The sequence below is a fragment of the Thalassophryne amazonica genome, chromosome 14 (assembly GCF_902500255.1).
Source record: "Thalassophryne amazonica chromosome 14, fThaAma1.1, whole genome shotgun sequence".
NCBI lineage: Eukaryota > Metazoa > Chordata > Actinopteri > Batrachoidiformes > Batrachoididae > Thalassophryne > Thalassophryne amazonica.
In genome coordinates, this window is record NC_047116.1 from 84,297,671 (window position 1) to 84,323,423 (window position 25,753).

The window sequence follows — 25,753 nt, forward strand, 5'->3', positions numbered from 1 at the left end:
AAGAAATATTACAATTTGAAAACAAATGCACCCGGACGTGATGACAGCTGCAACTGCTTAATGCTAACTTTTAACATTGAAAATGCCATAGACATGCTAACGCGTTAGCATCGGGATCCAGATCGTGCGGATCACCACTAAAATTTAATCACTTGTTCCTCTTGTCATTTCCAACCACTCCACAAAATTTCAACAAAAATAAATTTAAGAAATATTACAATTTGAAAACAAATGTTATTGTATAAAAACGATTTTTCGGTAATGGCGGTTTTCTTCTGGATCTAGCTCCATAACATTTGAAGCTACATCAAATCTGATGATACCTTACTGAATCAGTACAGATTCAGCTACAATTTGGTGTTAGTTGTGCATCTCTAGCTTCATTTGTCACCTCACACTGACACATTTTCTATTTTCCCTATATTTTTGCATATTGTGGATCACCAGATCCGGAATCCGGATCCGATCATCACCAAACTTTGTTGTTTGATAGAACATTTGACTATGTTACACCCTAATTTTTTTCAAGCCTTTCTGCCTTGTTTTTGTGGAGTTAGAAACTAGAATGTCAAAATTCCCCCTATCCCGCAATGGTGAAGAATCCTTTAAAAAATTCCTGGATCCGGATCGTGATCCGGATCACCACTAAAATTTAATCACTTGTTCCTCTTGTCATTTCCAACCACTCCACAAAATTTCGTCAAAATCCGTTCAAAGCTTTTTGAGTTATCCTGCTGACAAACAGACAGACAGACAAACAAACGCGACCGAAAACATAACCTCCTTGGTGGAGGTAAAAACACTCTGAAAACACTTAAGTTATTTAAACTAATGTATCGCTGAGTTTAAATTTTTTATGGAGTGATACATTAGTTTGAAGGTTGAAACGTACAAGTCAGACTCCAGAAAAAAAATTTATTATGTCATTATTTGCTTTTTGTGAACATGCAGGAGAAATTTCTGGGATCACTCCAACAGCATGAAGCTCGGCATTTTGAAGTCCATAATACAACCCAAGTTGTTTCATAATTTAGACATCAAAAACACCTATAGACATAATTTTTAACGTAGTGGCTATACGCCCAACCCTTGGTTCAATAAAGTAAATACGCAAGCATATATGCCCAACCACAACCAATCAGTGAGTGCGCTTGTAAGTTCACTTCCGGTTTCAATACGGGGAAAAAGGCTGGGTATTTTCTCGCTGGCTGCGGGAAGGTTCGTACTGGGTTCTGTTTGGCTCATCACACCCAAGGAACTGTGTCAAACTAACACCATCTTACAGGCAACAAGCAGCATCAATTACGGTGTTTTTTCACAGTAATAAAAGACAGCGCCGTTAAATGTGTCAAACATACGGCGCGTTTCATGCTGCAATAGAGGCATAAAAAGTTGTGTAAAAAACATAGTTTATATGCACAAAATGTGTCAAATACACGATCACGGTTGGGCAAATAAGGTAAGACATTATATTTAGCTGCCCAGTGGTTGGGCGTGTAATGTTCAATGTATGACTTATGTGGCCAGCAGTTGGGCTAATAGCCTTTGCCTAATTTTAACAAGATCTAAGAAAATTCAACATGTTCACCACAGCAGTAGCATAAAGCATTGCAATATGCAGAATAAGGACACATTTATTTATCAGTACATTTTACCCAGAATGCACTGCATTATTGGTATGTTAATCCTGCACATTTAGTCAATCAGCTGTTCGCTGCCAGCCTTTCACTCTGAGTTAATTTATTGCTGCCGTGTTACCTCTTTTCCTTATTCGATGTTTAAATTCCTGCTTCTCGCTCTTTACACTTCGTCATTGTGAATCCAGTTGATCTGTGTTCGACCTCATGGGCTGCCTATGAATGGCGTGCACACGCAGTTAATCTGACTGGATGAACCTGCATTGACTTTGATTGCGTGAACGTGGCTCGGCCTTTATGGTACCACTTTCTAGTAGTTTCATCTCATTTGTTAGTTTTATTCAAGTCAGGTGTTTCACATTAAGCGCCACTTTTCTGAGTTTGCTTCATGGATTCCCTGGATTTTAGCAAGCTTGGAAACGCCTCTGTTTCAGTCCTGCTCAGGCTGCTTCTGTGTCTGTAACTTTAAATGCAAAGGAACTGTGTCCGTGTGTGAGAGAGAGAGAGCGTTGCGCTGGACCTGAAAAACACATTGATGATGGAAAATAAACCACCAGTAGGAGATGTTATTTCCCCAGATGACGTCATTTCGGGAAAGTCTCCGATTAGGCTGTAGGAGCACACATTTTGTGAAAGGGGGAGCAGGCAAAAGTGGGAGAAGATGGACTTCTCTCATTTTGTGGGGTTTGTAGACAGGCTAAGGACATATTACTGTTAGAAAACCAAAGTTAAGGGCATTTTGCATAACTTGGACATTGACCCGTGAGGAACCACTTGTTCTCGATGTGGTCGTTTGTACCATATACGAAGGACAGCTGACTTTTGGGGAAAACCTGTTTACAGTTATGCTACTTTTTTATGTATTGACACAGAAAAATTTCTTGGCTTTTATGAAAGTCATTGTTGAAGGTTTAATGTTTTCAGTTGTGTTCAATTTTCTAAAATGAATTTTTGTCGTCAATAAGCCTTTCTGAAGTTGCTTAACCAGTAATATTCCATGTAAAGAAATAACAAATAACTGATTTTTTAATATTTGCACTGTATGACAGTGTTCACATTAGGTCAGGTCATATGTAATGCATTGCTTTCCAGTAATTACATTCCATTCATTTAAAGAAAGAAAACATATCTACTGTTGATTTGTTTGTTTGGGGTTTTGTTCACTGTGTTTTGTCCAAAACAGAAAAGTGTGAAAAATGTTAATGTCTTTGTCTATCTTTAAAGGGGACCTGCCCAAATTTAATTTTTGACCAAGTCTGACAGTTTTGTTAGTGTTTTTAGAAAATAAGACGGCACAGACCTCATGCAGTTATGTGACTTTCAGATGTGAGATCTACTCACTCCATGCACAAATGGGACACTTGTTGCCAGATTGCTTGTTAACAAGCAGCGCCATCTGAGATGACTGTTTATAACTGCTAATCAACTACCTTCTCGGAGAGGAAACCTCCTGGATTATCTTGCACTTTTGTGGCACACCTCAGAGAATTAAAAACTAATTATGTATTTTTATAGATTCTGACACGCTGAATTCAAATCTGCTTGTTGAGGGTCGTGAATTCCTGAAGTTTATCAGAGAAATGCAGTTACAATATGGAAAGGACCCCACAGCAAATACCCCATGATGCATTGTGCTATCAGCATAATAAATGATGTATTATCAGACAATGAAGAAAAAAAAAATATCTTGCATATGTAATTGTCAAAGTAGAGTTTGCGATTTAGTAGAATTGGAGATTCTACCAGGAGAGACTGCAATCGGAGTCTCTGCTCATAGAGTCTCCGATCGGAATCTCTACTAGTAGAGTCTTCAATTGGAGAATCTAATCGTAGAGTTTCCGTTTACATGTTTACATGTTTACATTACATGTTCTTATTTTCTTAATGTGATCACTTCAGCATGGTGTGGCTCTAATGTGAAGTTGATATGACAGATACTTTTCTAATTTCCACAGTAAGGTATTGCTGTCATTCTATGTCTAGATATCATCTTGTCATGACAATGAATGACTTGGTAGAATCAGAGTCTGTACTAGTAGAGTCTCCGATCGGAGGTTCTACTAGTAGAATCTCCAGTTCTACCAAGCCATTCATTGTCATGACAAGATGATATCTACACATAGAAATCATCTTGTCATGACAATGAATGACTTGGTAGAGTCGGAGTCTCTACTGGTAGAGTCTCCGACTGTGCCAGTAGATTCTCCTATTGGAGACTCTACTCGTACAGTTTCCGATTGGAGGTTCTACTAGTAGAATCTCCAATTCTACCAAATCGCAGGCTCTACTTTGACATGTATTTCGTGCTGCTGAATCACGACATGCAGTGAGACTGGGTTGTTGTGTAAATATCATCAAAATAATGAAGGCTGCGTCTGTCTCTGACTGCCTCACTGCTTATCATTTACCTCATCTTTCTGGAGCTGATGGAAATCTATATAATTAAGTGTTCTTCTTTTGGCCATGCCCCTTAATATGTGCTACACAAATTAATGACATTGCTATCAAAATTGCAATATCAGCCTGTGCCATTACATAACTGTGAAAGGATGCAATTTAAATCAATAAATAATCTTTGTGCACTGAATGTGACCGCCTGTGGTTTGTCTGTGAATAAAATGCAAACTGTGTTTTTTGTTGTTATTTGTTTGTTTTTTGCTGCACTGCGCACAAGTCAGATACCTGATGATCACTTTTGTCATCGATGCACACTGCTGGAATGTCATTGTCATATAAAAACAGAAGCAGATTGTGATGGAAAGATTATGTGATTCTGTTGTGTGAACCAGTGGTGCGCTTAAACAAGCATGCACATTTCAGCGCACAGCCAAGTCTTTGTTAATTATGTACAACAGTTACAAAAAAATTATAATTTTTGGTTTTTCTTTATTCGGGTTTTAACTTTCAAGATGCAGATTTGAACATGAAAATTGTCCAGATTAAACTCTGGATCAAATCAGATAGTTAAAGAGGTCATATGGTGCAAAAGCAGTTTTTATTTAACTTTTACATTTTCGTGTGTTTAAGATTCCATCTTTGGAGATATTGAACATCTCCAAAGTGCTCCAGTTGTCTGGGTGTTCTCACAGACATTCTGATAGAAGCATCATGATGGCCAACTGACACAGCTTGTTAATTTCACCCCCCCACCCCACCCCACACACACCCACACCCACCATGCTTTAATGTTGCCAGATTTTTACAAAACCAAATTGTTCTCGGTCTGGCACCTCCCTACTTAGCTGACCTAATGAAACCCTACGTACCAGCCCGGGCTGTGCGTTCTCAGGGTGCAGGACTACTTTGTGTCCCTAGGGTGAATAAAAAGTCTATGGGTCACGGAGCTTTCTCTTATCATGCCCCTCTTTTGTGGAATGATCTCCCTGCATCAATAAAGCAGTCAGATTCTGTAGAGACTTTCAAGTCCAGACTTGATACACTTATTTTCCCTTTTGTATGTGTAGCATACTGGCCTAGTATGTTCCTATGCTTTTTACTCTTTTAAATTCATTTTATTAGGAAATGGAGCGGGCCAAGGCCTCAACTTTAAAGTCTGGGTCTTTTAGTGAAGCTGAGGGCTAGTGGCCGGCGATCACCTTAGTATTTCTTCTGTTTTTCTTGTTTAATGCTGACAAATTATACAGTATTTGTTGTCTTTCTGATGCCTGATTCTGTTTTTTCTCTCTGCTTGAGGTGCGGCTCCATCTAGAGATGGGTGTGGTGTCTGTTTCTGTAACACTACTGTTCTGTGCACTGGCAAAATTTCCTGTATATTCATTTTGTAAATTGTGTCAGTAGCATGGCCCAAGCATAGGGTCAACCCTTTGAGTCTGGTCTGCTTGAGGTTTCTTCCTCAAATCATCAGATGGAGTTTTTCCTTACCACTGTCACCTGTGTGCTTGCTCTAGGGGTTGGGGTTAGACCTTACTTGTGTGGAGCACCTTGAGGCAACTTTGTTGTGATTTGGCGCTATTTAATTTAAATTAAATGAAAATGTAAACTGACACAACAACCCAGGATTACCAATCTATTTCAAAATTAATGCAATATTTTTGTTCTTTTAACAGCTACTCCCATTAGGTGTTACAATGGCAGATCAATGGTCTTCATCTCAACCTATCCTCTAAACCTTCCACACTAACCACCCGCATGTCTTCCCTCACCACATCCATAAAAACTCTCGGAAATTTCATGTATTTTTACTGGAATTCTTTCTTACTGTATGGTTGTGAGACATGGATGTTAACCAGTAACAACTGGGTATCTTTGGTACAAGGTCTCTTTGGAGGATCCTTGGGTACTGCTGGTTTGACTTCGTATCAACTATCACTTGCATTGTGATTTCAGAAAACTGCCTGGATTGTTGCCATGTAGGACTCAAAGGCACTTCTGTGGTGTCATGATGCAGCAAACTGTGGCACCAGTGCAAGCTCCCAGGCTTGACACCACCCACCCATTTTCCCTCTCATTTTCTTCATTCATCAGCTCCTCAGAGTACTCCCTCCACCTTCGACCAATCTTAGTATTCAACTTCATTTACAGTTCACTATACAGCCTTCGCTTAGCATTTGCTACATCTATCTTAATATTACAGTGTACAGAAGCAAAATTACAAAAGTTGTGTCACTGTCTTCATACTTATGGACGTGACTGTAAAATTACAAGTATATACATATAATTTATTGCACTTGCAATACTTAACACAAAATCACCACGTTTCTTTTTCAACAAGCTCTGTGGCCCTCCTGTTGGGGCATGGGTGGTGGCCAGGCCAAGTGTTTTAAGTGCATTTGCTTCCAGAGCAGAAGGTTCCTGGTTCAAGGCCACACCTGTCTATTCTATATACTATACTCGTGGTGCAGCAGCCATATGCTGAAGATTATAAAGGATTTGCTCACAACTGGAGTGAATCTTTCTTGCCCCCTGAGATGGTAAAAATGTCATCTAATGGTGAGTCCTAGGCAGGTTTATGATGTCATTTGTAGAGCTCTTCTGGGTTTATTCGTTCATTCATTTTCTGTTCACCTGGGAGCTGTAGCCTACCCCAGCAGCCATTGGGCGAGAGGTGGGGTACACCCTGGACGGGACACCAGACTATTGCAGAGCCACATATCAACAGTCACACACATTCACACGCACACCTACATCCAATTTAGACTCACCAGTTCACCTAACCTGATCCCACAACCTTTTCGCTGTGAGGCAACAGTGCTAACCACTAAACCACAATGCATCTCCTACATTCACACACTTAGCTGCAGTCAAATTAAACTTTCCAATTCCCCCAACCTGCATGGCTTTAGAAACGGGAGGAAGCCACATAAACATGAGAACATGCAAACTCCACACAAAGAACCAGGTTAGAACTGAACCTGGGACCTTATCGGCAGTGAGAGATCTAGTATCAGATCTTTGGGGGCTCAGCCCCAAACAAGGATGCAACATGCATTATTGCATGCAAAAATGTTTCAACCCCCACTTCATCACTCATTTCACTGTTGAACACTCAATACAGTAATATTTTCCCTGTGATATTTTACAAAAAGAGAAATCCGAGATTTCTGATGTCCACCAATCTGGATCCGGATCACCTCCAAAATTCAGTGGAGTCTTCTATGCCCTAATATCTATCTGTGGTGCAATTTTGATGGGAATCTGTGAAGTAGATTTGAAGTAATCCTTCAAAGCCTATATAAAGAGAAATCATGATGCAGAATCTGGATCACCTCCAAAAATTCAGTGGAGTCTTCCATGGCCTAATATCTATTTGTAGTGCAAATTTGGTGAGAATCTGTGAAGTAGTTTTGACATAATCCTTCAAAGCCTATATAAAGTGAAATCTTGATATGGAATCCGTAGATATTAGGACATGGAAGACTCCACTGAATTTTGGAGGTGATCCAGATCTGGATTGTCGGACGTCAGAAAGCTTTGATTGCTGTTGTTGTATTATGTTGTGGAATCCAGATCCAGGTAATTTGAATCACATACGAGTATATATGAATCACATATCTTTTATTTTGAGTCCTTGTCAACCCTTTGCGGATGTTAGAAATGTTGGATTGCTCTTGTTATAATTATATTATATTGTAATATATATGATATTTATTTATGTAAATAATGTGGAAAGCTGTTACACCAGGAAAGACTTATTACACATTACAAAATATCTAACCACAACAAAAACCCTGAAAATAAACCAGTAAACGAGAGTATGTGACACCCAGAGTGAAAATATATAACTCTATGGGTTTTTAAACAGAACATAGAAAAACATGCATCTTCCCATAGGGACAATACAGAATTCATACAATAAAAATGTTGCAAAAAAAAAAAAAAGAAAAAGAAATATAAAGTGAGAATTACAATAAAATAAAATACAAGGACTGGGGTTTTAGAAATCACAAGGAATACAATGTCATAAAAAATAGAAAAGAAGCTAAATCTTGAAACGAGATGCATCACAGATCTTTCTAGCTATTGTGTTGGAGTATAAATTTTTAAGCGATATGAAAAATAACTTGAAATAATTTATAAACCAGTCAAATGATTGCTGTTTCTGGACTTATACTCAACAAAAATATAAACGCAACACTTTTGGTTTTGCTCCCATTTTGTATGAGATGAACTCAAAGATCTAAAACTTTTTCCACATACACAATATCACCATTTCTCTCAAATATTGTTCACAAACCAGTCTAAATCTGTGATAGTGAGCACTTCTCCTTTGCTGAGATAATCCATCCCACCTCACAGGTGTGCCATATCAAGATGCTGATTAGGCACCATGATTAGTGCACAGGTGTGCCTTAGACTGCCCACAATAAAAGGCCACTCTGAAAGGTGCAGTTTTATCACACAGCACAATGCCACAGATGTCGCAAGATTTGAGGGAGCGTGCAATTGGCATGCTGACAGCAGGAATGTCAACCAGAGCTGTTGCTCGTGTATTGAATGTTCATTTCTCTACCATAAGCCGTCTCCAAAGGCGTTTCAGAGAATTTGGCAGTACATCCAACCAGCCTCACAACCGCAGACCACGTGTAACCACACCAGCCCAGGACCTCCACATCCAACATGTTCACCTCCAAGATCGTCTGAGACCAGCCACTCAGACAGCTGCTGGAACAATCGCTTTGCATAACCAAAGAATTTTTGCACAAACTGTCAGAAACCATCTCAGGGAAGCTCATCTGCATGCTAGTCGTCCTCATCGGGGTCTCGACCTGACTCCAGTTCGTCGTCGTAACCGACTTGAGTGGGCAAATGCTCACATTCGCTGGCGTTCGGCACGTTGGAGAGGTGTTCTCTTCACGGATGATGCGAAGGAGATGTGTTGCACTGCATGAGGCAAATGGTGGTCACACCAGATACTGACTGGTATCCCCCCCCCAATAAAACAAAACTACACCTTTCAGAGTGGCCTTTTATTGTGGGCAGTCTAAGGCACACCTGTGCACTAATCATGGTGTCTAATCAGCATCCTGATATGGCACACCTGTGAGGTGGGATGGATTATCTCAGCAAAGGAGAAGTGCTCATTATCACAGATTTCGACTGGTTTGTGAACAATATTTGAGGGAAATGGTGATATTGTGTATGTGGAAAAGGTTTTAGATCTTTGAGTTCATCTCATACAAAATGGGAGCAAAACCAAAAGTGTTGTGTTTATATTTTTGTTGAGTATACTACAATGAAAATAATATGATTAGAATGATCATATTTATTATATTAGAGACATTGGATTAAAAAAAAATCCATATAAATTAATGTTTGAGAAATCTAAAAAGCTATGAAATCATTTATTCTAAGTAATAACCAATTTCTTATTTCTACCCAAAACTTCCAGGACACAGGGCACAATAAAAATGCTCTAATGTTTTAACTGCTGCATTGCAGAAGGTACACAGGTCAACTTCAAATTTAGTTATTTATTTATTTTACTGCAACCGGATAGACCTTAAAAAGTATGTTAAAATGAGTTTCCTTAATCTTTGGCGAAATGGGCCAAATATATTTCGAGTGACACCCACTCTGTCGCTTCTACTAGGTCACGTGATTTCCTATCACCAAACGTCATGAGGTGTGCAGTTCAGGCATCAGGAGGAGAATTGGAATTTCTATGACCTCAGTTGCAGACGGGTAAGCAGGTGTTTTCTGAAAAAAAAAAATGTAAGATTAAAAAAAGCTTTGTATTCTCATCAGTGGTTGACTGTAGAAGAAAGTTGTAGATTGTAGAAATGTAAAACATTGTCGCACGTTTCTGATGCGTGGTTTCATTTTGTATATTACAATGGGACGCAATTGCACCAGCATTGCAACTGTAGAATATTGTTTTTAAAATAAGTTCTGCTGAATATTTTGCAATTGCTTGATGAGTTCCTGGACAAGTTTGTGTTGTGTATTAGAATTTTTGTGTATTATAACTGTACAGTACGGTATACAGTTGTATGTTTTGGTTTCAGGTTGATGGACAGATATATTTTATAAATCGACTGCCTTGTATTTAAACACTTTTTTTTTCTGAGGTAATAATGCCGTTCAAGTTGTGGGTTGTACATTTTACACGATGCAAGTGAATGCAACGGTGCTAACTGTACGGGCGAGGTAGTGTGATTTTGTCTGTTGTGGCCCAAAGTCGTGAATAAACTTCTTCGGCACAGGTAATTTACGAACATTTGTCGTGTGTGTTGTGTATTATAAAATGTGTTATTCCGCTGGCTTTGGTTTTCCGCACATTTGAACGTTCAACATTGTGTTAGTTTAGCGGTGTGTGTATGGGCGGTTTTATCGGCGGAAGCTATTTATGTTCATATTTTTTAAAATCCATGGTCATATTCGCACCAAAATTGAAAATGAAATAGAAAGTCATGCAAACGTTCACTGGTCACACCACACCACACCACACCACACACACACACACACACACACACACACACACACACAAACTCATCTTCAACTTAAAAAGAGTCGTACTCAGATGCGCCTGTGTCACGGTCTGATCGGTCCCCCGTTTTTTATTATGAATAATGCTGAATTTATGTGGAAATTATTGTTGCACAAAAGCTTCTGAGATCTGTCGCTGAGACAAATGACTGGAGTGCAGTTTTAAGCAGAAACCAGGTCATAGGTGAATTCAGCTGCTGACGCTCTGAAATGAGGCATGCGCAGTGAAGGCAGGGGGACCGATCAGACCGTGACACCTGTTGTGGTCTAACACTCTGCACCCAAACCGAGTAAAACCTCTTAAATCATTCGAAAGTTAGTTTGAGCCAGAAACAAGGCAATAATTGGTAAATCGCTGCTGATGCTCTGCAATGACACGTGCAGTGAAGGCAGGGGTCCAATCGCTGTTTTGTTTTCGGCTGCAATCACAGAAGGAGTTGCAAAAAGTGCAGTTTTTTCGATTCCTAGTGGAGAAGGAAAGACGAGGAAAATGGGAGAGGTCATGTCAGTAAGTTTTAGCCTACACACCGAGCCAGAGTAGCTGCATTCTCTCACCTGCATAACTGCCTTGGCACGTTTGAGCTCCGAGTCATAAATAAACCCCAACACATGTCCACTTTCCACTGCATCGTCACTTTTTCTTTGCATTTTCACCTTGTTTGCAGTGTAATTTGCCCAAAAACTCAGAGAAAGTGCTGTGTTTCTGATGGGGCCATATGACGGTTGTCCCCAGATGTAGGATTATTGCATCATATTTGAATGCTTTATTACCCACCTTCAAATGAGACGGCGCTGCCCAATAAAGTTTGGCCTGCCTTGTCCTTAGCCCCGACCCCAACCTTGACTGTTTGCACTGCAACGCAACTCAACTGCTATCTAGGTAAAGATGCTGTGTGCATCTAAGTGTTATGAACATATAGCAATACTTCTTGTTTACAGACAATGGTGTCACGCATGGGCATTGATGTGGTTGGCAAGAACACATGTAAATTGATACCCCGAAAGAGAGAAAGTATGGCGTCTTCGAGTTCAGGAAGCGATCCTCTGAATACATTCAAAACTAGATAGTACTGCAAAAGCAAAGTATTTCTCTAAGCTAACCTACAATGAAGCCAACCACAGTCGTCAACAAACCCACGTGACCAGATTCATGACATCACAGGAAGTATCGCTATAGTTGGACACGAGCCTTCACAGGTCCTGACCTACAGACACATTTTAAAGAAAAGGAAAGTGTATGGTACCATACAACCCCAATTCCATTGAAGCTGGGACGTTGTGTGAAATGTAAATTAAAACAATATAATGATTTGCGAATCCTCTTTAACCTATATTCAACTGAATACACCACAAAGACAAGATATTTAATGTTCAAACTGATAGACTTTTTTGTTTTTGTGCAAATATTTGCTCATTTTGAAATGGATGCCTGCAACACATTTCAAAAAAGCTGGGACAGGGGCAACAAAAGACTGGGAAAGTCAATGAATGCTCAAAGAACACCTGTTTGGAACATTCCACACGTGAACAGGTTAATTGGAAACAGGTGAGTGTCATGACTGGGTATAAAAGGAGCATCCCCAAAAGGCTCAGCCATTCACAAGCAAAGATGGGGTGAGGATCACCACTTTGTAACAACTGCATGAAAAAATAGTCCAACAGTTTAAGAACAATGTTTCTCAACGTTCAATTGCAAGAAATTTAGGGATTCCATCATCTACAGTCCATAATATAATCAGAAGATTCAGAGAATCTGGAGAACTTTCTACACGTAAGCGCCAAGGCAAAAAACCAACATTGAATGCCCGTGACTTTCGATGCCTCAGGTGGCACTGCATTAAAAAACAATATCATTGTGTAAAGGATCTTACTTTGTGGGCTCAGGAACACTTCAGAAAACCACTGTCAGTTAACACAGTTCGTCGCTACATCTACAAGTCAATCAATCAATCAACTTTTTTTTTATATAGCGCCAAATCACAACAAACAGTTGCCCCAAGGCGCTTTATATTGTAAGGCAAGGCCATACAACAATCATGAAAAACCCCAACGGTCAAAACGACCCCCTGTGAGCAAGCACTTGGCAACAGTGGGAAGGAAAAACTCCCTCTTAACAGGAAGAAACCTCCAGCAGAACCAGGCTCAGGGAGGGGCAGTCTTCTGCTGAGACTGGTTGGGGCTGAGGGAAAGAACCAGGAAAAAGACATGCTGTGGAGGGGGGCAGAGATCGATCACTAATGATTAAATGCGGAGTGATGCATACAGAGCAAAAAGAGAAAGAAACAGTGCATCATGGGAACCCCCCCACAGTCTACGTCTAAAGCAGCATAACCAAGGGATAGTCCAGGGTCACCCGATCCAGCCCTAACTATAAGCCTTAGCGAAAAGGAAAGTTTTAAGCCTAATCTTAAAAGTAGAGAGGGTATCTGTCTCCCTGATCTGAATTGGGAGCTGGTTCCACAGGAGAGGAGCCTGAAAGCTGAAGGCTCTGCCTCCCATTCTACTCTTACAAACCCTAGGAACTACAAGTAAGCCTGCAGTCTGAGAGCGAAGCGCTCTATTAGGGTGATATGGTACTACGAGGTCCCTGAGATAAGATGGGACCTGATTATTCAAAACCTTATAAGTAAGAAGAAGAATTTTAAATTCTATTCTAGAATTAACAGGAAGGGTCCCTGAGATAAGATGGGACCTGATTATTCAAAACCTTATAAGTAAGAAGAAGAATTTTAAATTCTATTCTAGAATTAACAGGAAGCCAATGAAGAGAGGCCAACACGGGTGAGTGTTGGCCTCTCTCCCAGTCACAAGTGCAAGTTACAACTCTACCATGCAAAGCGAAAGCCATAAATCAACAACATCCAGAAACGCCGCAGCCTTCTCTGGGCCTGAGCTCATTTGAAATGGACAAACGCAAAGTGGAAAAGTGTGCTGTGGTCTGATGAGTCCACATTTCAAATTGTTTTTGGAAGTCATGGACGTCGTGTCCTCTGGACAAAAGAGGAAAAACACCATCCAGATTGTTATAAGCGCAAAGTTCAAAAGTCTGCATCTGTGATGGTATGGGGGTGTGTTAGTGCCCATGACATGGGCAACTTACACATCTGTGATGGCACCATCAGTGCTGAAAGGTACATCCAGGTTTTGGAGCAACACATGCTGCCATCCAAGCAACGTCTTTTTCAGGGACGTTCCTGCTTATTTCAGCAAGACAATGCCAAGCCACATTCTGCATGTGTTACAACAGCGTGGCTTCATAGTAAAAGAGTGCGGGTACTAGACTGGCCTGCCTGCAATCCAGACCTGTCACCCATTGAAAATGTGAGGCGCGTTATGAAGCGCAAAATGCGACAATGGAGACCCCAGACTGTTGAACAACTGAAGTCGTACATCAAGCAAGAATGGGAAAGAATTCCACCTACAAAGCTTCAACAATTAGTGTCCTCAGTTCCCAAACACTTATTGAGTGTTGTTAGAACGAAAGGTGATGTAACATAGTGGTAAACATACCACTGTCACAGCTTTTTTTGAAACGTGTTGCAGGCGTCCATTTCAAAATGAGCAAATATTTGCGCAAAAACAATAAAGTTTATCAGTTTAAACATGTCTTTGTGGTGTATTCAATTGAATATAGGTTGAAGAGGATTTGCAAATCATTGTATTGTGTTTTTATTTACATTTTACCCAACATCCCAACTTCTTTGGAATTGGGGTTGTACTTTTATTTAATATAGACCATGTTGGTAAAATGTGCTTCCACTTCATAATTAAAGAGCATATTTAGTTTGTGTTTTTGTTTAAAGAGTTCCAAATATTTTAGAGTTGCTGTTGTAAAAATTTAAATACAGAATTTGCTAATAAATATTGTTTGTTACAGTCAGTGATGCTGTTGTCCCACATAGTACAGGAATCAGAAATATTCCTGAATTGGACTTGGACCATATTGGAATTCAGCTACTATGCATGTATATCTATGGTCTGGAATTGAAAGTATTGTTCAAATTTTTATGAATTTCATAAAAACCAAAACCCTAACCCTTATTCGAACCCTAAACCATTTAAGATGAAGAGTGCAAGAAGAGTCAGAGCATTTTCATGGGAAAGGTTGCAAAATTTGTCCTTTCCTGAACAGTGTCCATGGGAGCAAATAAACACCATTTTTGCAAGTGAAATGTGCGGCATCACACCAGTGTATCATTAGAAATGATCAGAAGGCATTGTCCAGCAAACAGCACAATACTAAGAAGGCAGTTTTTTGATGTTAAAATCTGTCCTTTCCCGAGCATTTACCTGCAGAGAAAGTGAGACCATCTTCAGGAATGTACTCTGCCTGGGCATGGAGCCTTTGGGCACACACATTGACATTTAATGTGAATTCCATTGTGACACTCCAGGGTTAAACATGTTTAAAGAAATGTTCTTTCTAGAACATCTGTTTAACAAAACAAGTGTGAATTATTTAAATCCTTTCCCGTAAAAATGCCCATCAATAGGTTTATAGTCTGCATGATATATCGCTTGAGCTTCGCCATTGTGATGTGCACATGTGTATAGTTACATTACCAGGACTCATGTGACATAATAAAATTAAGCATGCATGTTTACATTGCCAAGTGATTTGTGTAAAAATATGCTTTCCTTTTCCGTGACTAGACAACACAGGATTTGTCAGTCATTGAATTTCCTTGAAAAAAGATTCTGGTAATGCGAGTGCATGACATGTGCCTTCTCCCTCGCTGCTTTGCACGCATCAGTCATGTTCTCAGCTGGACATTAAAAAAAAAAAAAACGCCGGCTCCCTCGCAAATTGTCAAGTTTTCCATGGCCGAAAACAGTAATTTTTGAAATCACTGGATTCGTGTCTCATAGCCCTGCCTCTGTAACCTCAGCCACTCATGACAAATGACATGTTATCAGTGTAATTTAACATACTTTCTTTTTTCTTGTCTTGGTGGATCACTAATGGGATTTATTTCTGTCGTGAGCAGATAGCTGCAGAGACGACAGATGGCTCTGGTGAATGCTCATTGTGAATAAATGAAGCACTGTGATGCATTAAAATAATTGCAGAAAGGACTTTCAGCTTTTAAACTTGGTGGGACAAAGCAGCTGCTTTCTTCATTTCAGGCTGAGAAATGTACCCGTTGCACCATATTATACCACCTCGGGTCTTCTTTAAAAATGCAGTTTATTCACAAGTAATTTCCACAATAAGGAATGAAAGTATTTCCAAACGCCATCTTTCAAAACAAGGGCGTCTTCTGTAGATAACAGTTTTCCGCCGGCTGTGATGATGGATGATTAATCCGGCTGAAAGGATGAAACAGATCAGATTAAAAGACTTTATTTACTCAGTTTGCCACTTTGAAATGCTCTAGCCTTCTGCTGCTGCATTGATTAGCTCCTTACACCAGTTATGCGCATGATCCCGTCTTCTGTTTTTTGTAGAAGCATTATTGCACCACATACAGGCCTGACATATATACTTCAGCATTTTCAGGCATTTTCAGTGGATTCATGTGGACAGATATATTTTTGGAAACAAAGATATTGCTATGGGTAAAAAAAAATTTGCAGTGCCAGTTTTTTTCCAATATCATGCAGTCTCACTTGTTATAACAGTAGAAGAGAACAGTGCCCTTCCAGAAAAGGTCAGTTTCAGGAGTGAAAAAATCCTGAGTTTGTCCCCAGTAGCATACTGTGATGACTCACTGTCACTGGAAAATGGAAGCATTTCTGTGTGGAGTAACGTTTGATGCATTCTCTTGATAGTAATAAGGAAAGTGAAAGCTGCAGCAGTGAGCTGTGGAGCTGATGGAAGCGCTGTGGAGATGGTCTAACCATCATGGCTGCTCTCTTCTGGATGCCTCTGTGGCTATCTCAGGTCTTGCCAGGTATGTACACGCTAACACATATTCAACTTTATAGTCTTTAAGTGTTGTTACAGCTCCAGCTGCCTTTCACCCAGTGCATGTTTTGTGAGAATGCAGACTTGAAAATGTGATCACTTTTCCCAAGACATCCTGGTCTGGATTGAAATTTTAATTTGACAGAGGATCTGAGGCCCTGCATGCTTTCCTGTTCAAACCACAACTAATTAATTCAGACAGAGGTGCTTGGCCATCCAACAGCTGGGCGTTAACTAGGGCTGCAACAAAAGGTTACTTTCATAATCTAGAAAATAATCAACTTACTATTGGATTCATTTTTTGGTCCATAAATTGACAGAAAATGATGTCAGTGTTTTCTAGAGCCCAAGATTATGCTTTCAAATGTCTTGTCTTGTCCATAACCCAGGTATTTTTTGCCAGATAAGGGTAAAGAAACTACCAAAATAGTGGTATCATTTCATAAGCTTGTTCACAGTCACAGATTTCTAGTTGTTATTATTGAATTACAGTCTCTCTTTTAATAGTGCAGTAATTTTCTTATTAAACAAGAAAATGTATATGTTATTCCAAAGGGCTCAGACAGGTTTTTGTAACACCTTTGAGAATGTTGAAGAAGTTTTTGAATTTTAGTCTTATTCAGTAAACAAACCTTTACTAGTGTAAGGAAGTGCCCCTTCTGGTTTCACCACTAAAAATAGTTCAGCTACATGATTCAAGTTCATACTGAAACTTTGTTCAGATTACAGTAATGTAGGTATTTAATGTGTATTTTCACACACAGAACAGACAATGGCGGAGCGAATTAAATGCTCCAAAGTGTGGTTGCACCTGCCATATCTCACTCCAGTCAACACTTACGAGGTCTGTTAGAAAACTATCTGACCTTTTTATTTTTTTTAAAAACTATATGGATTTGAATCATGTGCGCTTGCATCAGCCAAGCTTGAACCTTCATGCGCATGCGTGAGTTTTTTCACGCCTGTCGGTTGCGTCATTCACCTGTGGGCAGGCTTTGAGTGAGCGCTGGTTCAGCCCCCTCGTCGGATTTTTATTGTCAGGGAAATGGCTGAGCAATTGGAGCAGTGCTGAATCAAATTTTTCCAGAAACTGTGAGAGACAGCCAGGTGGAAACCATTCAGAAGATTCAGATGGCTTTCGGTGAAGATACTCTGGGCGTCACACAGATTAAGGATCATTGCAACCGGATTAAAGACGGCCCACAGCGGCGCAGGGCGCACCGCGCTCCGAGCGGCCATCGACAGGCTGAAACGACCAGATCATTTCCACAGTGAAGGCTGTGTTGATCCGGGACGTCGTCTGACTACCAGAGAAATTGTGGAAGAGGTGTACATCAGCACTTTTGCGGTACATTCCACTGTTACAGGAGATTTTGTAATGAAAGACGTGCGGAGGAATTCGCGCGTCAGGACGGAGCCGCTAATGGCGCACAACAAAAAGCACGTCCATGTTGTAAACCATTCGGAAGATTCAGGCGGCTTTCGGTGGCTTTTCAGTCAAATGAGTATCTGAGAAATTGTGTATCAGCTGGGCATGTCACAACTTGTCCTGTGAGACTTCCAACACGGACGTGCTGACCAACTTTGTGAATGTCCTTGAGTGGTCCAGCCAGAGCCCAGACCTGAATCCGATTGAACATCTCTGGAGAGATCTGAAAATGGCTGTGCACCGACGCTCTCCATCCAATCTGATGGAGCTTGAGAGGTGCTGCAAAGAGGAATGGACAAAACTGCCCAAAGATAAGTACACCAAGCTTGAAGCTGTAATTGCTGCCAAAGGTGCATACACAAAGTATTGAGCAAAGGGTATGAATACATGTGTACATGTGATTTTGAAGTTTTGTTTTTTAATAAATTAGCAAAAATAACAAAAATAAATAAATAAACCTTTTCATGTTGTCATTATGGGATGTTGTGAGTAGAATTTTGAGGGGAAAAATGAATTTACTCCATTTTGTAATAAGGTTAATAACATAAAATGTGAAGCTCTGTGAATACTTTCCGGGTGCACTGCAGCTAACAAAAGTAAAATAAGCCATTGTGTGTCTGAAAATGCACGACATACTCAAATCCATTTTTATTCAGAGTCATTAATGTTTGCAACCAACTTTTAGCTGCCTGAAAGTCATTCTCCCTGCGTCCACTTACAGTTTCTTGCTTGGTCTTGCACCAGTATGTCACGCTACATTGCTTTTTGTATTCAGAAATTTTTTTTATTTCAAATACGTCTAAATAAGATCAAATAAGGACAAAGTATTAATAAATACATACCCTGAGAGATGCATCCTGCTACGTTATTTTTCTGTGTTCGCACACAGCAGTGAGGTAGAATTGCTCCTGCTCCGGTTCCACACGGCTCTGTTTCTGAACAAAGTTGTTATCGCCTTTCGAAACCTCCAGATTATATGAACAGATGATGGTCAGTAAAGATCTAATTGGCAATCATCATTCTGTCATTTATCCACCCGCAGTCATTGATCTGGGCATTAAACAGCTGGGGGCTGGTCCTGTGTCCACGTCATGGGTCTCTCGTTAAGATTGCAACTTTCTCAGAGTCTCCATCTGCTGTCTGTGTTATTGCTCTATTCCAACAGTGGTCACACTTATAAACACACAGACACATTTCTTCTTTCTCCACAACTCATCAACTCTCAGTGGAGTGTGGAAGAAAGAGATATTTCTTTTTTTTTTGACAGCAGTGGAAAAAAAAAAAAAACCTCCCATTCCACACACTTTTGGGAGAGGCAATACGCTTACTTCTGCTGGCCACTTGAATAGAAGGAATAGATCCAAGTGTTTTCTGAAGCCCATTTCTCACGCTGTGCTCTGCTGGAATTTCTCCACTATTTCCAGGAGGTGTGTACAAAACACTTCCACTTCTCCCTCAAAAGTGTTATCCTTCTGAAGACTGGACAACTCATAAAAAAAATCACAACTGGTACTGCTGGACCTGATTAAAAACATACCTGTTCACTATTTTGACTTATTCACGGTTAAAATCCACATAATAAACATTGATTTTTAAGCTACAAAAAATTTGCGGTTTTCCCATTCATTACGATGAAAATGACAAATGGCTCTGAGGATGTTCCAAAGATGACCAAAGTCAACATTTCCTGCAGGCTAACATTTCTGAGCATTTAGCAGCAGCAGATGAAATCGAGCTAATTTCCCCATGTTTATGACTTAATTTCTCAGGGCATATGGCACCAAAAATAAAACACCAATATTTTCATAATTCTTTATTTACTTCAAATAGTCAGCTCATTTGACATTTCCTTTACCAGAGATATGTACTTTAAATGGTGTATAGAGAATAAAAAAATTTGAGTAATTCTATTCATTTGATTTTTTTTTCTCCAAAAAGTACAGATAAGAATACTGTTAAAGTACCAGACTGATAAGCAGTAATGCTAAGAGTAACAGGACCATTAAAACTTAATGATATCCATCTTTAGTACTTTCTTTCTTTGTCTGCCTGTGTTTTACTGCTGTATTGTCTTTCAGTCAGCATGAAATTTGAAATCCAGGGTCTTTGGTTCTTTTTTGTTTCCAGCTATGAGTAAGCTTCCTCATCCCTTCAACTTGAATCTGTCTTCCATCGATTTAATTCATCAGCTGATGTGGGAGCCTGGGCCAGGCACAGCCAACATAGTCAACTACAGTGTCTCAGTTCATTCAGTAAAGTAAGTATTTATTGTGTATTTCAGGTTTGCTAATGCTATTTTTGTTGGCATACACACCCTCTAATTCTGAGTCATTCATCTCATAGAGTTTTACATACATGCCATGTTGGATTTGTCAGAAGAGACCTGTTACAACAGGAATAGGATTACAGATGTTTGTCGGTTTTTGCACAGACACACAAATGCTGCATGTTTGTTAGGCTTTGAGTTCAGTGTCACAGGGAAAAGAAACAAGGTGACCGTCTTTCTATTATTTGATGCTCCAGTATGCATCTAGTGTTTCTATACAATTTTCTTTGGGCCCGGTGGTACTCAGCGAATTGCAAAATGCATTGTGCATAAAAATCTGAGGCACTCAGAAATGCAAAAACTAAAGTTAAGTGAAGCACTCATTATTTGTGTAATCCTGCCACAATCCTGTATTTGGTTTAAAAAAAGAAATGACCTACTTTTCACAGCGCAATACTCAATTATGTTTCATATTAAAGAATGCCAAAAGACTGACATCACTCAGTTTGAAGCTTCACCAACTACACCACCAACATCCTGGGTGGAAACAGCTTATAGGCAAAATTTAATGTGCATATTTATTGTCAGAATCCTCTCAGTCATCACTGACTGACCTTAGGGAGCACATGCACCTACTTTTTCTTCAAAGATTAAGTCCAGACATCCATGGTAAAATATGTCCACACAAGAGCAGACTGGGCCTTATGTGACCCACAGGGCACCAGTTAGTAGGCCTCATTCATGTGCTTGCAGAACAGCAGATTTACTCATGATTTTCCTTTATAAATCACTGGTTGTCTGGATGAGAAATTTCAGTTAAATATATCACATAGCCGGCGAACACACTGATATTTGAAAAGTGAAATGAAATTTCTAGTATTTACAGGGAGTGTGCAATAATTATTTAAAAAAAAAAAATAGGCAAGTGCATAAATTTGGGAACCCTTGTGATTTTATTCATTTGAATTCATTTAGCATTAATTATTGGAACACAAATTTGGTTTGTTGCTCATTGACCCTTGACCTCCTTACACAGGTGATTCCAATCATGAGAAGGGGTATTTAAGGTGGCCATTTGCAAATGTTTCTCCTCTTTGCATCTCTTCTAATGAGTGGCAATATGGGAGCCTCTAAACAACTTTCAAATGACCTGAAAACAAAGATTGTTCAACATCATGGTTTAGGGGAAGGATACAAAAAGCTATCTCAGACATTTCAGCTGTCAGTTTTCACTGTGAGGAACATAGTGAGCAAATGGAAGATTGCAGGCACAGTACTAGTTAAGGTCCAAAGTGGCAGGCCAAGAAAAATCTCAGATAAGCTGAAGCGAAGGATGGTGAGAACAGTCATAGTCAACCCGCAGACCTGCTCCAAAGACCTACATCATGATCTTGCTGCAGATAGTGTCTCTGTGCATCGTTCAAGTATACAGCGCACTTTGTACAAAGAGATGCTGTAATGCAGAGAAAGCCTTTTCTGCATACACGCCACAAACATGCTAAAGCACATTTGGACAAGCCAGCTTCATTTTGGAATAAGGTACTGTGGACTGATGAAACTAAAATTGAGTTATTTGGACATGACAAGGGGCAGTATGCATGGCAGAAAATGAACATAGCATTCCAAGAAAAATTCTTGCTATCTACAGTAAAATTTGGAGGTGGTTCCATCATGCTCTGTGGCTGTGTGGCTAGTGCAGGTCCTGGGAATCTTGTTAAATTTGAGGGTCACATGGATTCCAGTCAATATCAGCAAATTCTTGAGAACAATGTTCATGAATCAGTGACAAAGTTGAAGCTTTCAATAAGACAACAACCCTAAACACTGCTCAAAATCTGCTAAAGCATTCATGCAGAGGAACACGTACAATGTTCTGGAATGGTAATCTCAGTCCCCAGACCTGAATATTATTGAAAATCTGTGGTGTGATTTTAAGCAGGCTGCCCATGCTCGGAAACCAACAAACCTGAGATGTTTTGTAAAGAAAAATGGTCCAAAATACATTCAACCAGAATCCAGACTCTCATTGTACACCATAGGAAGCGTTTAGACGCTGTTATTTCTGCAAAAGGAGGATCTACTAAATATTGATGTATTTTTTTTCTGTTGGGGTGCCCAAATTTATGCACCTGCCTAATTTTGTTTAAAGAATTATTGCACACTTTATGTAAATCCTACAAACTTCATTTCACTTCTCAAATATCACTGTTTGTCTGCTGTATGATATATTTAACTGAAATTGCTGATCCAAACAACCAATGATATATATATATAGATATAGATATAGATAGATATATATGTATGTGTATAGATATATATGTATGTGTATAGATATACGTGTGTGTATGTGTATATATACACATACGTGCATATATATACGTGTGTGTATATATATATACACACGTGTGTGTATATATATACGTGTGTATATGTGTGTATATACACACACACACACACAGTGAGGAAAATAAGTATTTGAACACCCTGCGGTTTTGCAAGTTCTCCCACTTAGAAATCATGGAGAGGTCTGAAATTTTCATCTTACGTGCATGCCCACTGTGAGAGACATAATCTAAAATCTAATCTAAAAGAAAAATAAAAAAATCCGGAAATCACAATGTATGATTTTTTTTTTTTTTTTTTGTAATTTATTTGTATGTTACTGCTGCAACTAAGTATTTGACCACCTACCAACCAGCAAGAATTCTGGCTTTCACAGACCTGTTAATTTTTCTTTAAGAAGCCCTCTTATTCTGCACTCTGTACCTGTATAAATTGCACCAGTTTGAATTTATCTGTATAAAAGACACCTGGTCACACACTCAATCAATCACACTCCAACCTGTCCACCATAGCCAAGACCAAAGATCTGTCTGACACCAGGGACAAAACTGTAGACCTGCCCAAGGCTGGGATGGACTACAGGACAACAGGCAAGCAGCTTGGTAGAAGACAACAACTGTTATGATTATTTATCAGAAAGTGGAAGAAACACAAAATGACTGTCAATCTCCCTCTGTCTGGGATTCCATGCAAGATCTCACGTTGTGGGGTACGGATGATTCTGAGAAAACTCAGAACTACACAGGAGGACCTGGTCACTGACTTGAAGAGAGCTGGGACTACAGTCACAAAGATGACATTAGTAACATATGATGCTGTCATGGTTTAAAATCTTGCAGGGCAGCAAGGTCCCCCTGCTCATGCCAGCACATGTCCAGGCCCGTTTGAAGTTCACCAGTGACCATCTGGATGATCCAGAGGAGGCATGGTCAGATGAGATGAAAATAGAGCTTTTTGGAATCAGCTCCACTTACCATGTTTAGAAGATGAGAACAACCCCAAGAAAACCATCCCAACCATGAAGCATGGGGGTGGAAACATCATACTCACCGTATTGAAGGGAGGATGGATGGGGTCATGTATTGCGAGATTTTGGCAAACAATCTCCTTCCGTCAGTAAGAGCATTGAAGATGGGTCATGGCTGGGTCTTCCAGCATGGCAATGACCCCAAACACATAGCCAGGGCAACTAAGGAGGGGCTCCGTAAGAAGCATTTCAAGGTCCTGGAGTGGCCTGGCCAGTCTCCAGACCTGAACTCAATAGAAAATCTTTGGAGGGAGCTGAAACTCCAAACCTGAAAGATCTGGAGAAGATCTGTATGGAGGAGTGGACAAAAATCCCTGCTGCAGTGTGTGCAAACCTGGTGAAAAACTACAGGAAACGTTTGACCTCTATAATCGCAAACAAAGGCTACTGTACCAAATATTAACATTGATTTTCATAGTTGTTCAAATACTTATTTGCAGCAGTAACATACAAATAAATTATTAAAAAAAACATACATTGTGATCTCGGTATTTTTATTTATTTATTTATTTTTTATTATGTCTCTCACAGTGGACATGCACCTAAGATGAAAATTTCAGACCTCTCCATGATTTCTAAGTGGGAGAACTTGCAAAATTACAGGGTGTTCAAATACTTATTTTCCTCACTGTATATACAACCCCTGGCAAAAATTATGGAATCACCGGCCTCGGAGGATGTTCATTCAGTTGTTTAATTTTGTAGAAAAAAGCAGATCGCAGACATGACACAAAACTAAAGTCATTTCAAATGGCAACTTTCTGGCTTTAAGAAACACTATAAGAAATCAGGAAAAAAAATTGTGGCAGTCAGTAATGGTTATTTTTTAGACCAAGCAGAGGGAAAAAAATATGGACTCACTCAATTCTGAGGAAAAAATTATGGAATCACCCTGTAAATTTTCATCCCCAAAACTAACACCTGCATCAGATCAGATCTGCTCGTTAGTCTGCATCTAAAAAGGAGTGATCACACCTTGGAGAGCTGTTGCACCAAGTGGACCGACATGAATCATGGCTCCAACATGAGAGATGTCAGTTGAAACAAAGGAGAGGATTATCAAACTCTTAAGAGGGTAAATCATCACGCAATGTTGCAAAAGATGTTGGTTGTTCACAGTCAGCTGTGTCTAAACTCTGGACCAAATACAAACAACATGGGAAGGTTGTTAAAGGCAAACATAGTGGTAGACCAAGGAAGACATCAAAGCGTCAAAGGAAATGGTATTTACATGCAGAAAAACATGCAGAAAAGCTAAACGAAAGCCATCATTACCACCTAAACAGAAAAAAACAAGGTTACAATGGACTAAGGAAAAGCAATCGTGGACTGTGGATGACTGGATGAAAGTCATATTCAGTGATGAATCTTTAATCTGCATTGGGCAAGGTGATGATGCTGGAACTTTTGTTTGGTGCCGTCCCAATGAGATTTATAAAGATGACTGCCTGAAGAGAACATGTAAATTTCCACAGTCATTGATGATATGGGGCTGCATGTCAGGTAAAGGCACTGGGGAGATGGCTGTCATTACATCATCAATAAATGCACAAGTTTATGTTGATATTTTGGACACTTTTCTTATCCCATCAATTGAAAGGATGTTTGGTGATGATGAAATCATTTTTCAAGATGATAATGCATCATGCCATAGAGCAAAAACTGAAAACATTCCTTGCAAAAAGACACATAGGGTCAATGTCATGGCCTGCAAATAGTCCGGATCTTAATCCAATTGAAAATCTTTGGTGGAAGTTGAAGAAAATGGTCCATGACAAGGCTCCAACCTGCAAAGCTGATCTGGCAACAGCAGTCAGAGAAAGTTGGAGCCAGATTGATGAAGAGTACTGTTTGTCACTCATTAAGTCCATGCCTCAGAGACTGCAAGCCGTTATAAAAGCCAGAGGTGGTGCAACAAAATACTAGTGAGTGTTTTGTTTTTCATGATTCCATAATTTTTTCCTCAGAATTGAGTGATTCCATATTTTTTTTTCCCTCTGCTTGGTCTAAAAAAAGTAACCGTTACTGACTGCCACAATTTTTTTCCTGATTTCTTATAGTGTTTCTTAAAGCCAGAAAGTTGCCATTTGAAATGACTTTAGTTTTGTGTCATGTCTGTGATCTGCTTTTTTTCTACAAAATTAAACAACTGAATAAACTCCGAGGCCGGTGATTCCATAATTTTTGCCAGGGGTTG

The 25,753-nt window shown here is 39.6% G+C and overlaps 1 protein-coding gene and 1 long non-coding RNA gene across 2 annotated transcripts in view; one reads left to right on the forward strand and one right to left on the reverse strand.

Moving 5' to 3' along the window:
* The first annotated feature begins 10,193 nt into the window (after positions 1 to 10,193).
* Positions 10,194 to 25,753, forward strand: part of LOC117524844 (interleukin-10 receptor subunit beta-like) — a 36,106-nt gene continuing 20,546 nt past the window's right edge. Inside the window, exons 1-3 of the mRNA XM_034186661.1 lie at positions 10,194 to 10,300; positions 16,356 to 16,477; positions 20,048 to 20,177. Coding sequence (XP_034042552.1) covers positions 16,429 to 16,477; positions 20,048 to 20,177 — 179 coding nt within the window. The 5' untranslated portion in view covers positions 10,194 to 10,300; positions 16,356 to 16,428. The remainder of the gene's footprint in view (positions 10,301 to 16,355; positions 16,478 to 20,047; positions 20,178 to 25,753) is intronic.
* The window catches only part of LOC117524847, a 13,106-nt gene continuing 3,091 nt past the window's right edge, over positions 15,739 to 25,753 (reverse strand). The window contains exon 3 of the long non-coding RNA XR_004564877.1: positions 15,739 to 16,018. This is a non-coding gene — a long non-coding RNA (uncharacterized LOC117524847). The remainder of the gene's footprint in view (positions 16,019 to 25,753) is intronic.